This window comes from Bos indicus, chromosome 16 (genome assembly GCF_029378745.1).
Source record: "Bos indicus isolate NIAB-ARS_2022 breed Sahiwal x Tharparkar chromosome 16, NIAB-ARS_B.indTharparkar_mat_pri_1.0, whole genome shotgun sequence".
Lineage (NCBI taxonomy): Eukaryota > Metazoa > Chordata > Mammalia > Artiodactyla > Bovidae > Bos > Bos indicus.
In genome coordinates this window covers 73506562-73522798 of record NC_091775.1, presented here as the reverse complement: position 1 = coordinate 73522798, position 16237 = coordinate 73506562, and the positions used below count along the sequence as shown (strand labels likewise).

The window sequence follows — 16237 nt, the reverse complement described above, 5'->3', positions numbered from 1 at the left end:
AGCGTTTGTCACCGTCTCCAGCAGCCATTCCTCCTCCCCATCTGCTCCCCCAGATGCTTAGCCTGCCCCCTCCTCCTGTCTCAGCCCCATGTGTGGTCCCTCTGTGGACAAGTGTGGGGCCCACGGAGCACAGCAGCCCTCAGCCCCGATGCACCATCTGCCTCTCAGCCCCGTGGCCGTCTGAGCATCCATTCTGACCCAGATTCCATGGACTGCAGCCCCCCAGGCCCCAGTTTGTTTGCCTGGCCAGTCCTGTGATTGCCAGGGACAGGATGTTGACTGGAAAAGATAGACGAGTTGCCATGGAGATAAGAATAAACAGGCATGTTGCAGCAGGAACTGCAAACTTGAGTGACAGAAGTTTAGCTGGGCCCTAGGTTTCCTTTATTTGGGTTACATGCCTCACCTTTGGAATCAGTGTTTTAGACGGAAGTTTGGAGCCGCCACTGAACCGTCGTTAGAACGTTTCCGCCTGCCAGCTCTGTTGTTTCTTCTGTCAGAGACAGCGAGCTCGCCCAGAGGAACTGGAGGTCTGTCGTAGGCCTGTTACCCAGGGAAAGTGAAAGTATTAGTCGCTCAGTTGTGTCCGACTCTTTGGGACCCCATGGGCTGTATGTAGCCCACCAGGTTCCTCTGTCCATGGGGCTTTTCTAGGCAAGAATAATGGAGTGGATAGCCATTCCCTTCTCCATGGGATCTTCCTGACCCAGGGATTGAACCCGGGTCTCCCACATTGCAGGCAGATTCTTGACCAGCTGAGCCACAGAGAATGTACTTCTGGATGCCCTGAGGGGTTCACTGTATCCAGGCCCCAAGCCCACTACCCATTTTTGGGTCTGAAGAGTGGGTTGTATTGATGTTAACATGGAAAGAATCTGCCCCAGCCTGTCACCTCGGTCAGAGTCTCTACGGGAGAACTGGTCAACCTCATCGGGGAGCAAAGTGGCACCTTTCCGTGTACTCAGCCTCCAGTTCTTCCTCTGTGCTCCGGGTTTCGGGGCTCTGGGTGCGAGGAGGTTGGAACTAGTGGTACAACTTGTCTGAATGTGACTGAGGGGGCTCAGGAGGCCCCTCCTGTCTCTAATTTGATGCCAGATGGTAGAGAGGATCGGTTAGGGGGGCTGGCACTGGGGTGTTGTGAAGGAATGCTTTTCCTGATCTGGGATGTATTTTTCTAGGCCCCAGGGAAAAGGAGGCACGTTTTTGGCATTGCTCCTAATTAGAGGGCTTCCCCGGTGGCTCAGTGGTAGAGTCCACCTACCAAGCAGGAGATGCAGGTTCGAGCCCTAGGACGGGAAGATCCCCCAGAGAAGGAAATGGCTGCCTCCAGTATTCTTGCCTGGGAAATGCCATGGACCGAGGAGCCTGGTGAGCAACGGTCCGTGGAGTCACAAAGAGTTGGACACAACTTAGCAATTAACAACAACAACCTAATTAGAGAACGGGGAGCTGCTGTGCCCCATGGCCCTCGAGAGAGGTTAGCTCAGTATTGAGTTGGAAGGAAACTTTTAACCCTTTCTCTAGGGGTCACTGTTGTCGCTTAGGTAGAACGATTCTGTGCCACTCGTTGCATTGTGTTTATGATCTTTGGCCCCTGCCTATCAAATGCCACAGTTACCTTTTGGCAATTGTGTTGTCCTTGGGATGACCAAAAATGTCCAGCAATTTCCAAACGTCCCCTGGGGAGCAGTGCCACTCCCAGTTTTATTTTTTTGCTGCCAGAATATTGGATGGACACAATCTCATCTATCCTCTGAGAAGAGACCATGACCAGATGGGGCTCTCTTTTGTCCTGATACATTTACGAAAATGAAACTCTGTTTACTAATCATTGCCTTATCTGATCAAGTTGGCAGTTCTTTACCAACATGATGGATTTTCATTGCACAATGTTTTTTTTCCCCTCCCGATTTAGTTTACAATTCCTCAACCTGAGTTCTCCTACCAAGGGAGTTGACAAGCACCTAAGCCATTCAGAAAACTAAGATTATGGCATCTGGTGCCATTGCTTCATGGCAAATAGATGGGGAAACAATGGAAACAATGACAGACTTAATTTTTTGAGGCTCCAAAATCACTGCAGATGGTGACTGCAGCCATGAAATTAAAAGATGCTTGCTCCTTGGAAGAAAAGTTATGACCAACCTAGACTGTATATTAAAAAGTAGAGACATTACTTTGCTAACAAAGGTCCATCTAGTCTAAAGCTATGTTTTTTCCAATAGTCATGTATGGATGTGAGAGTTGGACTATAATGAAAGCTGAGCACTGAAGAATTGATTTTTGAACTGTGGTGCTGGAAAAGACTCTTGAGAGTCCCTTGGACTGCAGAGAGATCCAACCAGTCCATCCTAAAGGAGATCAGTCCTGGGTGTTCACTGGAAGGACTGATGCTGATGCTGAAACTCTAATACTTTGGCCACCTGATGGGAAGAACTGACTCATTAGAAAAGACCCTGATGCTAGGAAAGATTGAAGGCAGGAGGAGAAGGGGACGACAGAGGATGAGATGGTTGGATGGCATCACTGACTCAATGGACATGAGTTTGAGTAGGCTCCGGCAGTTGGTGATGGACAGGGAAGCCTGGCATGCTGCAGTCCACACGACTGAGCAACTGAACTGAAGCCAGGAGGATGGGTGACTAACCTGTGAGGCTTGACCCTGCACATGGACCTAACATCCCAGAGGATATGAAGGATCACAGGGGTGATGACAGTAGTCACCACAGGACTTCAGGGGAGAGTGTGCAAAAGGAAAGAAGTGCTTAAAGTGGAAACTTTGACCCTGAGGGTCCCAGGGACTCAGAAAGTTGTATTTATTGATGGAGCTGGCTGGGCCAAGGGAGTATACCCTTCCAGCCTTAACCAGATGGCATTTTTGCTTCTGGAAACCTTGAATATGGTACTCAATCCCTAGGGTTCTTGAAAACCAGTGGCAAATGCCAGATGGTGCCCAAGATAGAAAGAAATCCCCGATGTCAAATCTATCACCTTCCCCAGTGTGTCCAGGGAACCTGAAGAGGGAAGACGGGATGCAGCCAAGACTTGCATCCCCTTCGCTGTTAATTATTACCCTCCTGTGGGTCATCCGGACAGGTTCTCTTTTTCCTTCCTTCTGGCCTGTCATTCTGCCCTCCCAGTGATTCACCATGAGGAGATGCAGTGTTCTGTCAAGTGTGCTTCTTGTTGGCAGGGCTAATTTTGTCAGTTCAGAGGATGGGGCTTTTAGTTAAAATTAGGTTTTTGGCTTTTCTGTATCATCATCTATTTTGTCTGCCACCCGCGTGCCCCGGGGGTAATTAAGAATTGCCTGTGAGCATCTTCATTTCTCCTTAAGTCTTTCTAGCTTATTGGTTCCAACAGCCCATGCTTTTAACATTCTTGTTAGTTTTCTAAAATAAATGAACTATTTCTAAAGATTGAATTGTAGTGTGTCACTTCAGATTTTGCATCTTCCCTCTTGTCTCTGAGATCAGAGGCTCCTTTGCATTTGCTATTATTCTGAGTTTTGTTTTTCCTAAGCAGAAAGAGGAACTTACTGAATCATGTAGCTGAGAGAGATACTGGGGTAATCAGAGAATCAAAGGAAGAGCCGTAGGAACCAGGGCCTCAGGTGCTGGAAAGAGGATCCCTGTGTGTCCAGCACTCACTCACCTTGGCACCTCTTCCCTTGCTGTGTCTCCTGTCCCCCCAACTTCTGTCTCCTGCCCCCCAACTGTGCATCTCACCACACCCTGACCCTGGCCAGTACCAGGTAACCTGGCAGGTGACCAGGTAACCTGGTTGCTAAACACAGCCCCGTTTAGCAACCCAAGGCAAGGGGTATTTTCCTCGCTCGTTATCTCTGTGTTGATTATTTAATATTTGTTACCATTTCCCACAAAAGGAGAACCACTTTGAGCTTTAACCAGGCAACTTGTGCCCTTCTGTAATTGACATTAAGAGGGGAAAGATCAGTAGGGTCTTTGAATTCCCATAACAGGATATGAAGTTGGGGAAGCCTGATGGGGTTTAAACAGAAGTTCCTCATGTTCCTTAGACATCAGCTGTGTTATCAATAGTGCCTGTACTGGAATTATTTGGGCACATTTATGTGGATTATAGCCACCCATATTTTCTTGATCTATTTTAGATTTTCCCCCTTTCTCCCCTCTTCCTCTTACCCTGCCTTCTCAGTCACTGCTAACTGAGTCAGTAACACTCAGGAAGTATCTTCCTCTGCTCAGAAATGTGGAAACTGGAAGATTAATGTCTCCTCATTCTCAGAGGTTCTGCTTTCTTTTAAAGAAGAAGTCGTGTCTGACTCTTTGCAACCCCATAGACTATACATGGAATTCTCCAGGCCAGAATATTGGTCTGGGTAGCCTTTCCCTTCCCCAGAGGATCTTCCCAACCCAGGGATTGAACCCAGGTCTCCTGCATTACAGGCAGATTCTTTACCAACTAAGCTATCAGGGAAGCCCTCTCAGAGGTTAAAAGTGCTGAATTACATGCGTCATCTCCATTTCTCCTTCATTACCAGTTTCTATGCTCTGTAGTTATCTCTAATCTGGTCCTGTTTGACAGCATCCACTGTACTTGCTTGTGGCCTCTTAGAGTAGGGGAGAGACTAGAGGTCATCTTGTCTGGTGGCCTCTAACCAGGGGCATGTCAGCACCGCTTGAGAGCTTTCCAGAACAACCAGGGGCAGGCAAACAACTTAGTCAATGCCTGCTGTACAACTTATCTATGGGAATGCCACACCTCTCACATATGGTGGCAGCAAAACCATGCTCCAAAATGATGCTGGAGGAGAGAGCCATGAATGGGGAGCCATAAGGGAGCAGGTATATCTGAGCATGCAGACCAGACCTGTGACTGGCAGGAGAGAAACGGGCAGGGATCAGGAATTCATTTCTCAGCACTTTTCAGAGGATACTGATCGGGGCTTTCAGAATAGCCACAGGTGATCCTCAGCAGGGTCACCAGGAATAAGTGGTTCCTGCTGGAGACTCACGCTCTGGCTTAGTCCTTTTGCCTGCTATAGATTTGGGCAATTTAGAATTTTGTTTGCCACTGGAGCACAGCTGAAATCAAATGCAAGTGACCCCAGAGATGGGCAGGCTTCAGGAATGTGTTCAGGAACAATCTCTGGAACCCTTGCTCCCTCTCTGTGTCTCTGGCTTAGGCTGTGGTATTTGTCAGAAACCCTGGGTTGTGCTCCACCTGGTTCTCATTCTAAATCTGCAGTCCTGAAGGACACTCCCTGTGCACGTGCTGCTGGGGCTCAAACATGCCAGGCACGTCACAGTGATCTCACTCAGTAGGGTACCAGAAAGATGAACCCTGAAGAATAAAGGCTTTGTTTACTTTATGAAATCCCTGAGAAAATATTAAAAGGGGCGGGGGAAGTGCAGTGAAGACCTGGGATGGATGAGCAGAACTCTTTACCATCATTGCTGGAAAACGTCTCTCCAGTTCCTGCGTATTTCCAGTGCTGGCATTAGACACGATTCTCTCATACTCCGACAAGTTCACTGTCAATGGGTCTGGCACCCTGAACTCTGATTCCAGAAATGGGGTTGGCTTGTTCTGATTCTGCTGCATGCTCTTAGTGGGGTTCCTCCTTAATAGTGGGTCAGATTTATGGGGCAGGGGCTTCCCAGGGTCTGGTTAACTCCCTCAGAAGATCGCCCTCATCTTGACTCATCACATGGCATTGTTCTTGTTGTCATGGAGAGCAGTTTAAACAGTTCTTGTACCTATAGATTTAATGTGTAGGAAACGTGTGGAGCCATTTCAGCTGGATCCGAAACAACTAGGTTTGGTGTTTGTGTTACACGTGTCAGGAGGAAGCCCATTTTGGCAGTAGGAAGCAACTCGGGAGTGTGTCACTGCGTTCCTTAGACCAGAATGAGCATCTTGCAGAAATAGTAATTTTTCAAAAAAAAAAAAAAAAGCTGTTTAAATAACAATCTACCTCAGGCTCTAGAAGGAGGCATCCTGAGCTGGTAACAGAAAGACTGCGTGACGTCTCAGCCCGATTTTTTCTACCCTTGTGATGAGATGCCTTCTCGCCTTTTTCCCCCAGGCCCAGTTCCTCTCCCCAGGAGCTCGCCGGCGATTGCATGCTGCTCTTGCCTCTTGTTCCACCTCCATGCTGATTCTGTCCAACCTGGTGTTTCTTGGGGGCAGTCAAGTCGGGGAAATCTACTGGGATAGGATCTTCATACAAGGTAAGTTGCTGTTCTCAGACAGCTTCTTGTTTTCCGCATTTATGCAGTCGGTATCACGTGTGGGGCAGGCGGAGGCATTCCTTGCCTTGTTCACGGTGTGTGACCTGTAAAAACACCAGCCAGGGCAAAGTCCTGGGTTTAGCTGTGGCTTTAGCTGTCCTCTGTTTTGATGTACCTCTTGTCTGCTATGCTGATACTTAACTTCGAGATGGACCATCCAACTCTCTCAAAATCTTTCTCTGCTGCTAGGTCATGTCTCCAATTTAAACATTTTTCCTAATCTTCCCTACTGTCTGTAGATCAGCCTTCATTATACTGAAGAGTTTGACTTTGTTCCACTGACTACTCTGAAAGTCCTACCAGGAGAATGTTCTAGAAGCCCCTTTGTGGTCTCCTGCTGCTGTGGGCACAGTGCCTGGCTGGCCACACCTCTTCGTTGTGGATCTTTTTGTCTGGACACTGGTTTGCCGGCACCAGCAGCCAGCCTCACATTTAATGAACATGTGTTCAGTGTTCATATATGTCTCCATGTCCACAGCACCATCACACCTGCAGCAGGTAAAGTGCTAGTTGGTGGGCATTATTGTGAAAAGATTGCATTAATAGTTGATCATCCTTTATTTGTGTTCACCCTCTCCTTTGGGCTAAAGCCGAGCGTTGCATCACTCCCTGAAAAGACCTGGAAGAATAGGAACAACTCATGGAGCACATTACTCAGCCAGTTCACTGTGTGTTCAGAGCCAAGATCCCTTGTTCTCTTGCCCTGACCAGTGACATGGTTTTGTGCTTTTGGTTTGGCAAGTTTTGCCAAGTGGTGATGACGTGACCCGGTCATGGCTAGGGTGTTATCTCCACATCTGGGTCCCCAGTGAGCCAGTGATGCTTTTCACATCAGAAATAACCAGACACAGCTGCATGGTCCCAGGGTGCCAGGCCATGTGTGTAAACTGTGGCGGGCTTGGGTGAGCCAGGCTCAGAGGGACCAGGAGAGAGCCCTGTTGGGCTTTCATCTTGTTACCTCCGTACCCCTTTGATCTCGCCCTCAGAGAAATGTTTTTGCTGATAGTTCTTGAAAAGACCAGGTAATTTGTATGTGGAAGCCGTCCTTGAATGAAGATGGGAGGTAATGGGGCACAGAGGACCAAAAGATAAAAAACCCTCCTCGAGGTGGGCGACAGAGCTGCTGACTCTTCCTGCCTCCTCCCACCATGCCTAGCACAGTGCAGAGACCACGATGACTCTGAAAATGCTGCCTCGGGCTTTGCTGGTCACCTGAGCCAGAAGGCTCTAATCTTGGCTTCAGTAAATAAACACTCCAAGTGTTTGCTGCTTGCAAGGCTCTGAGGAGACAAGGGTGGAAGAAGCACAAATGTGGGAGCCGGACGTGCAAATAGATACGTGTCCGTAGAGTCAGATCACCGCTGGGCCAAATGCATGAGGGACTGCTGGAGGTTGCAGAGTGGAGGGCTGACCTTCCCGTGGAGATTGAGCCTCACAGAGGAGGGGACATTTGGACTGGAGTTTTGAACAGTAAGTCAGAACTTACCAGATAAAGAAGGCAGGTATGTGGGGGTAATTAACGGTAGGGGCTTTGTCAGATCACCCCAAACTCTCAGTAATTTTTTCCCCATAGAAGTTTATTCCTTCAGCAGTTCAGTGAGGGTCCGGAGACTCTTTCTAAGCAGTGACTTCAGGACCTAGACTGTTTTTATTCTGATTCTTCACCTTCTTGTTCTGGCATCATGGTGGCGATGAGAACACGGAGCGGGTGGTGTCACCAGGTACTAAATACCCCCACCGAAAGTGACACTAGCCATCTCTGCTCACCTTCCTTTGGCCAGAACCAGTCATGTGATGACCCCCCTCCTCCACCGCCAGGTGCAGCAGGAAGACGTGGGGGAGCGCACAGGTATAGTGGACTGTGGCATGGCAGGACAGGGCGCACGAGACAAGCTCTGGAGGTACCCAAGAGGCAGTTAAAAATGTGAGCTGGCGTAGGGGAGGAGGGGGGCACAGAACCACTGCGACGTGGGAGACAGGGCATGAAAGTGGCGGGTGAGGCCATGGGAGTGAATACAGTTTGCCAAGGAGCATGCCCAGAGTGAGAAGAGACTAAGTGGGTGGTAAAACCTGGGAATGCTGGCCTTTGAAGGGACAAAGAGGTAGTAGCGATAAGATGTTTATCCTCTTTCTCAAAGGCATGAAGATCAAAGCACAATTTGTCCTGTCCCCCCAGGAGCTAATACCAGGCACATTGGGGAGCGGGTGTCAGGGCTCTGAAATACCTGGTCTGCTTCTGGTTTGTGGCTCCTATTGTGATCTGCAACTGGATCTCTCTGTGTCCTCCTTGGAGCTGGGCACTAGAGTCCCAGGGGAATGCTTCTCTGAATCTGGAGGGCTCTAGATCCATTCCTGTCTGGGCTTTGAGGCCACGGAAGCTCAGCTCAGAAGGCATCGTCTGTGTCAGAGATTGTTCACATCAGCATGGCCCCATCCCAGCTAGTCTGTCCCATGGGTACCCTCAGTAAGGGTAGGTTTCTTGGAGTTTTGGCAATTACAATCCTTGGTGTCCCACTGTGGATCTTTTGTCCCCAAGTGATTGAATTTAGATATCTCTTGGAGGAATGTGAACCAGATGGTGCCAAACCCACTATCCTTGAGAAGTCTGGATTTCTTTTCATAATGAATCTGATTGACCTGATAGAAGATCAGTATGAATATTCATGTTTTGGTACAACAAAGTATTCATGCGTTTATAGGATGCTTCCTCAGACTCTGCTGGGGATATCATGTTAGTTTTCTTAAAAAAAAAAAATCTGAATTCTGAAACTCATCTGGCCCTAAAGGTTTCAGATGAGGGACTGTCGAGCTGTACCTGAAGCTGCTGATGGATGAGCCAGGACTTCAACATCCTAGTTGTCTTTGGCTGCTTCTTTTGGCCACGTGATCAGGACCTGTTTTTCCAAGACCCATCTCTATACATTGAGGAAAAAGGGACAAAGCGAGTGAGGAGAGGTCTCTTTGTAGAGAATGGAGAGCAGTTAAGCTCAGTCTTTAGATTTCCAGGTTTCATGGGGAGGTAGCCCTTCCGCCAGGGGTAATCACCCTGGGCCCTCTGTGCCTTGATGGGCTGGGACTTGCTGAGACAGAGAGGAACGGTCCTCCACCTCCTCCCAAGGTGCTCAAGGGGCATGGGGATCTTGGAGGAGGTTCCCAGTGTCACTCAGTGAATGGGATGTGGATGCATACGCGTCTTCGAGGACAGCCTCATTCATTCTCAGAAGCCTTTGCCCAGGATCACTGATGTCTCTAGAAGTATCTCATGATTAGCCTGGAGGAGCTGTCTTAAGGTCGGTATCTCCAGCTCCAGTTCACTGCTTTAGACACGGATTTGTTTGCCTTAAGCTACGAAGCTTGTTTTAGTAAATACCTAAATATTTGGCTTACGTAAAGAGCTCTCTCCTGATCTCTACACTGTTGGTGATGTGAGGCTATTAAAAGCAGACCCTTCCCTTTTTGCTGTGCACACTGCCCTGCTGTCCTTAAAAGTGGGCAGTGCCAGCCACGGGATAGAAATGCTGACTGACCCTCTAGGGGTCTCCTGCATGTCACACACAAGCCATCTGTATCAGTGTTATCTGTGGTGTGGAGATTGGAAAAGTGATGTTCAGTTAATTCAGTGGAGAATAAAGATACCATATCTTTGCCTTCAAAGAAAATCCTCCAACCTTTACTGTTGAAATTTACTTCAAGCAGCTTGAGGAATGTGAATATTTAAGCCTATTTTATATGTATTTACAGGGACTTAGCTGTGTTTAGGGTTCTGAAAAACTGTGGCTGAGGATTTGGTCCCTGAGCCTGCTATAGAAGGGACCCTGCCGTGTCATGCTTTGCAGAGGCAAACTTCAGTGGCTCTGAAAAGCATTTGTTGATGGCAGAAGCTTTCCCATGTCTGTCTTAAGTCCTTGATATTGAAGTGTAAGTTGATTTCTTGAACAAGTAGTTGATGACTACTCTGTAACTCAAGGAGAAGGCAATGGCAACCCACTCCAGTGCTCTTGCCTGGCAAATCCCATGGACAGAGGAACCTGGTAGGCTGCAGTCCATGGGGTCACTAGGAGTTGGACACAACTGAGCAACTTCACTTTCACTTTTCACTTTTATGCATTGGAGGAGGAAATGGCAACCCACTCCAGTATTCTTGCCTGGAGAACCCCGGGGACGGCGGAGCCTGGTGGGCTGCCATCTGTGGGGTTGCACAGAGTTGGACACGACTGATGCGACTTAGCAGCAGCAGCTGTAACTCAAAAGTATCATTGTATTACAACTCCAGATCTGTGAGACCATAAACCAACTGTGGTCTTAAGCATCCCAGCAGTGCTTTGTCATCTGGACACAGTGAGGAGGAAAGGCAGCCAATAGGGATGGGTATTTAGAAAAGAGCTGGATTTAGAAAAGGCAGAGGAAGCAGAGATCAAATTGCCAACATTTGTTGGATCATAGAAAAAGCAAGAGAATTCCAGAAAAACATCTACTTCTGCTTTATTGATTACACCAAAGCCTTTGACTCTGTAGATCACAACAAACTGTGGAAAATTCTTCAGGAGATGGGAATACCAGACCACCTGACCTGCCTCCTGAGAAATCAGTATGCAGGTCAAGAAGCAATAGTTAGAACCAGACATGGAACAACAGACTGGTTCCAAATTGGGAAAGGAGTACATCAAGGCTGTATATTGTCACCTTGCTTATTTAACCTCTATGAAGAGTACATCATGAGAAATGCCAGACTGGATGAAGCACAAACTGGTACCAAGATTTCTGGGAGAAATACCAGTAACCTTAGATATGTAGATGACACCACCCTTATGGCAGAAAGTGAAGAAGAACTAAAGAGCCTCTTGATGAAAGTGAAAGAGGAGAGTTAAAAAGCTGGCTTAAAACTCAACATTGAAAAAACTAAGATCATGGCATCCAGTCCCGTCACTTCATGGCAAATAGATGGGGAAACAACGGAAACAGTGAGAGACTTTATTTTCTTGGGCTCCAAAATCACTGCAGATGGTGACTGTAGCCATGAAGTTGAAAGACACTTGCTCCTTGGAAGAAAAGTTATGACCAACCTAGACAGCATATTAAAAAGCAGAGACATTACTTTGTCAACAAAGGTCCGTCTGGTCAAAGCTATGGTTTTTCCAGTAGTCATGTATGGATGTGAGAGTTGGACTATAAAGAAAGCTGAGCACCAAAGAATTGATGTTTTTGAACTGTGGTATTGGAGAAGTCTCTTGAGAGTCCCTTGGACTGCAAGGAGATCCAACCAGTCAATCCTAAAAGAGATCAGTCCTGGGTGTTCATTGGAAGGACTGATGCTGAAGCTGAAACTCCAATACTTTGGCCACCTGACGCGAAGAACTGACTCATTGGAAAAGACCCTGATGCTGGGAAAGATTGAAAGCAGGAGAAGGGGACAACAGAGGATGAGATGGTTGGATGGCATCACTGACTCCATGGACATGAGTTTGAACAAGCTCCAGGAGTTGATGATGGACAAGGAAGCCTGGTGTGCTGCAGTCCTGGGGTTGCAAAGAGTTGAACATGACTGAATGACTGAATTAGAACTAGGGATAGGGATGGTTATGTACTGGCAATCCATCTGGCCTAAGGGCACTGGGAGCTTTATAGTGTCATCTGGGTGCAGAGTTGTTTTCCTTTTGAAAAATCCATCTACTCCTGTCAACAGAAGACATGAATTTTATTTAAAAAAAAAAAGGCAGGGGGGCTAATCATTTCCTAATTGTGGAGCCATGGATTCCGCGTTTGTTGGAGGTGGTAGAGACCTGGCTTCCATCAACCATTCTTCTGCCTAACTACACACACACGTGTCTTACAGTACATATAACACACACACATGTAACGCATATACATACACACATGTAACACACACACACACACACACACTTCCCCTCTTTCTTGTTGTCTGATCTAGGTTGGCAAACTCCATCTCAGCACTTAGCTCCTGAGGGTCCCCTGTACCAAGGCAAGGAAAATTTGGTTGTTTTCCCTCCAGATTGCAATGAGAGATGAGCTAGTAATTTTCTTAGACAGGTCAGAACCTTTACACTCTGCATATATGCTTGCTGTCTCTAGCAGAGAAAAGGGATGGTGTATTTTCTTCATGATTACTAGCTTGTCCAAGGTGTTTATTCATCTCCCAGCTCAAATGGCTCTGGACAGGCATTTCATTTAAAGCCAAGTTGGGATATTGCACTGGAAATTCCAGAAGGTGGTGGTTAAAGAAAAACTCATTCCCCTCACATCTTATTACATTTTTGGGACTGAAATTTCATCTTTGATGTGAGAAGATAGAGGGCACATGTCACTCACTGTCTCAGGCATCTTCTTTGTGTTGACTTATTTCATCCTCTTCACTAGCCCTGCTCTTAGCATGGAGTTTTCATTGCTCTGACTGATTCTGCTTCTGCCCTACTGGATCTTATGCAATTTCCTGAAGAATCTGAGGAACAAGAGCTTCCCACCCATTGTATTGGTGGTGAAGTCAACATGTTGATATAGATTAAGCAGTTTATCCGTGGGTTGCCCACTGGTCCATTACGGGCCCTTGGAATTTGGATTTCAAGACCTTCAGATGCTTTTGTTTCTTCTTTCATCTTTGCCGCGTGGTCACCCAGATGTTGTGGGCATCATCTTTCCTAAAAGCATTTCAGGCCAGGACACTAGGCATAGGGCGTGAGGAATAGAGAGTGGGAGTTCTTATCCAGAAGCGCACCTGGAATTATGGGAAAGCTGAGAGAATTTCTATTAGGATATCTTGAAGGGAGTTTGAATCATTGTTCATCCAAGTCCTACTTTCTGTGAGGTCATGTGACACTTTTTCCTGTTAACTAGGAGTTTTTGTGAATTCATTTGAAAAGAGTTTTATGGAATTTGTGGACATTTTAAAGTGTCTTTAGATAGAATATCAAGTGAAGACTAGTATGGTTAGGCACAGTTCATTGAATAGAAAGAAAATTTTGATTCTTACTGGTTTGAAGCCTCTACCTCTCATTGGCCCCCAGTTATTTATATGCAGTGTGAGATCCACATGCACATTACAGTAAGATCATTATGTATACACTTTCATACAATATTGTATGTCAGTTAAAGCTCAACAATTATATGTCAGTTATTTCTCAATAGAAAAAAGGCACATTACAAACATGGTAGTAGAATTAAACCAAAATAATTTTATAAAAATTTAAGTATGTCCCCTGTGACTTCTAACTAAATCTGATATGTACTTGATATATAAGAGGATATCTGTACCAGGATTCCCAAGTCTGTACTCTAAGGCCCACACCAGGAAGTCATGGGATTGCTGTGCAGGTGTGGTTTCTGAAATGAACACACATCCTGGAATTTATATGATTATTTTGTTTGCTTATTGCGATTACTGGTATACTACCAAAGGGGTGCAGAAATAGCTTAGCACCTGCCCTGCAGGCTGAGGATGGAAGGAGTGCTGCCCTGGCGGTCACAGGCACTGAGACGCTTTCACCTGATTTTCTCCTCAAGTCACCACTGAACAGTTTTTACAGTGTTAGAAATTAAGAATATTTAATTTGGAAATCAGTGACATTTTTGTAACGAAAGGCAGAATGTAGCGAGAGTCATCCTTATCAGGTGTCTCAGCTTCGGGAGCAAATCCTTTTGTGCGATAGAACCCGTCGCTGAATTTGTTTCTGTTTGCCAGTGTACCGGGCACTACCTGCTCTCATTATGCCAACACTCTTGTTCATTTCCTGTGGCCACTGTCACAAATGATTATGAACTTGCTGGCTTCAAAGAGCACAGTTTTATCTTCTTCTGTTCCTGAGGCTTCCCAGGTGGCTCTGGGGGTAAAGAACCCGCCTGCCAAGGCAGGAGACCAAAGACATGCAGGTTCGATCCCTGGGTCGGGAAGATCCCCAGGAGAAGGGCATGGCAATCCACTCCCTGCCTGGAGAATCCCATGGACGGAGGAGCCCCGTGGGCTACAGTCCATGGGGTCGTGAAGAGTCGGACATGACTGAAGTCACTTAGCACACATGCGCATTCTGGAGACCGGAAGTCTGAGATCAGGCTTGCTGTGCTAAAGTCAAGGCGTTGGCAAGACTGGTTCCTCTGGAAGCGCAAGGGGAGAGTTTGATTGCTTGAGTGCTGGAGGCCAGCTGCAACCCTTGCCTCATGTTCTGCTGCTGCTTCACACTCAGGTGTGTAGCGTCTTCAGATCTTCTCTGCATCCTTTCTGCTGCTCTCATCTCAGTGCCTGCCGTCTGACTCCTCCTGTGTCTCTTCCATAAGGACCCTTGTGATTATGAACTCCACCTGGATAATCGAGGATGATTGCCCCATTTCAGGATCCATCACGTGATCACACCTGCAGTGTCCCTGCAAAGCCCGGTAAGCTAACTCACGTGAGTTCCAGGGTTTGAGATGTGGCCTTCCTTGGAGGAGCCGTCCCTTCGCCTGCCACAGCACGATCCAGTAACAGTTGCTATTTCACAGAACGTCCCTTTTGCGGCACCACGGCAGTAGCTTTTTCCTCAGGAAATTTGATTATAAAATAGCAATTTGGATATGCTGCTAGTCTTATTAAAATACGAATCTGCCTGTAGAAAGAAACGATGCTTAATTTCACAGAAGTGCACATGTGAGATTTGTTGTCTTAAGGGCATTTAGAGAGCAGTATAGGGAAAAGCAGTGTAGGGAAAAGTTTTACTTGCTCAGCATTTGCTCCCCCTTCTTTGGGACCAAACCTTTCTCACCTCACTCTCAGTCTGCGTCAATCTGAGATCTAGGGGTTACCACGGGAGCTGGACTGGCCCATCCGTATGGTCCGTCTCCCCATGTGGTGCAGTTGGAGTTTTTGTTGGAAATTGTCAGGAAGGAGAAGCTCTCTTTCTTTTGTTGCAGAGCTGTCAGGATATTGGGCTGGAGCTGTTGGGAGCCCTCTTGCTGCCATCAAGGGAGAGCCAAGTAGAGAAGGAAGCCGACTTTGAGGACAGCAGAACTGATCTTTGGAAACTGTTTCAGAGATCATATTCCGAGACAAGCCACTGCAACATACTCTTAAGCACCCTACAGCCAGGAGTTCTTGAAGCCAACCCATATACCTGCTTTTCAATTTCAAAAGCTGTTGTTTCTTCTTCTTCACTCATTTCATGTTGGGAGACAATTCTCCAAGGCTCTCTTGTGTTTCTGCATGTCTTATGCTCGGATACACTGACTGCTTCTGTTCCAGGCTTTCTTTCCATGAATATTTGTATAGCAAGTATCTTTGGAAAATGGAGAGAGTGTCTTCCTCTAAAGTAGATGGTATTTATTACTGTCCAGTGAATAAAAATAATCTCCCTCTGGGGCAGAGGTCAGGTGAGACTTACTGCCCATTATAAAATATTTAGATTTCTATGGCTGGGGTTAATCTCCTATAATATGACCCTCTGCATATGCAGGTATCACCTGGCCCTCTTGACGTTGCATTGTGGCGTCTGGGGCTCAGGGAAATGGCACAGATGCTCTGGCTACTGTTATTACTGAGGGATAAAGTCTTTCATCTCTGTCCCAGTAGTCTCGTGTCTTCTGCCGACATGCATGAAACTGGGAGGCTAATTTGTTGCAAGTAGAGTTAAATCTCAGATCCTTCACTTATTGACAATTCAGTTTGGTTAGGTTTCTGTAACTTGTAACCAGAAGCATATGACTAATGTAGCTTAATGAGATAATGCAGGTGGCATACACCACTATCACAGGGCTTTGTTATGATTGTTGTTCTGTCCCCAAATTGTGTCCAACTCTTTGCAACCCCATGGACTACAGCACCCCAGGCTTCCCTGTCTCTCACCATCTCCTGGAGTTTTGCCCAACTTCATGTCCATTGAGTCAGTGATGCCATCCAACCATCTCATCCTCTGTCATCCCCTTCTCCTCCTGCCTTCAGTCTTTCCCAACATCACGGTCTTTTCAAATGAGCTGGCTCTTTG

The 16237-nt window shown here is 46.9% G+C and overlaps 1 protein-coding gene across 6 annotated transcripts in view; it reads left to right on the top strand.

Moving 5' to 3' along the window:
* Positions 1 to 16237, top strand: part of HHAT (hedgehog acyltransferase) — a 352855-nt gene that overhangs the window by 289373 nt on the left and 47245 nt on the right. For all 6 annotated transcript variants that reach the window (XM_070768646.1, XM_070768650.1, XM_070768651.1 and 3 more), the window contains one exon: positions 6071 to 6215. In XM_070768646.1, the coding sequence (XP_070624747.1) occupies positions 6071 to 6215 (145 nt within the window). The remainder of the gene's footprint in view (positions 1 to 6070; positions 6216 to 16237) is intronic.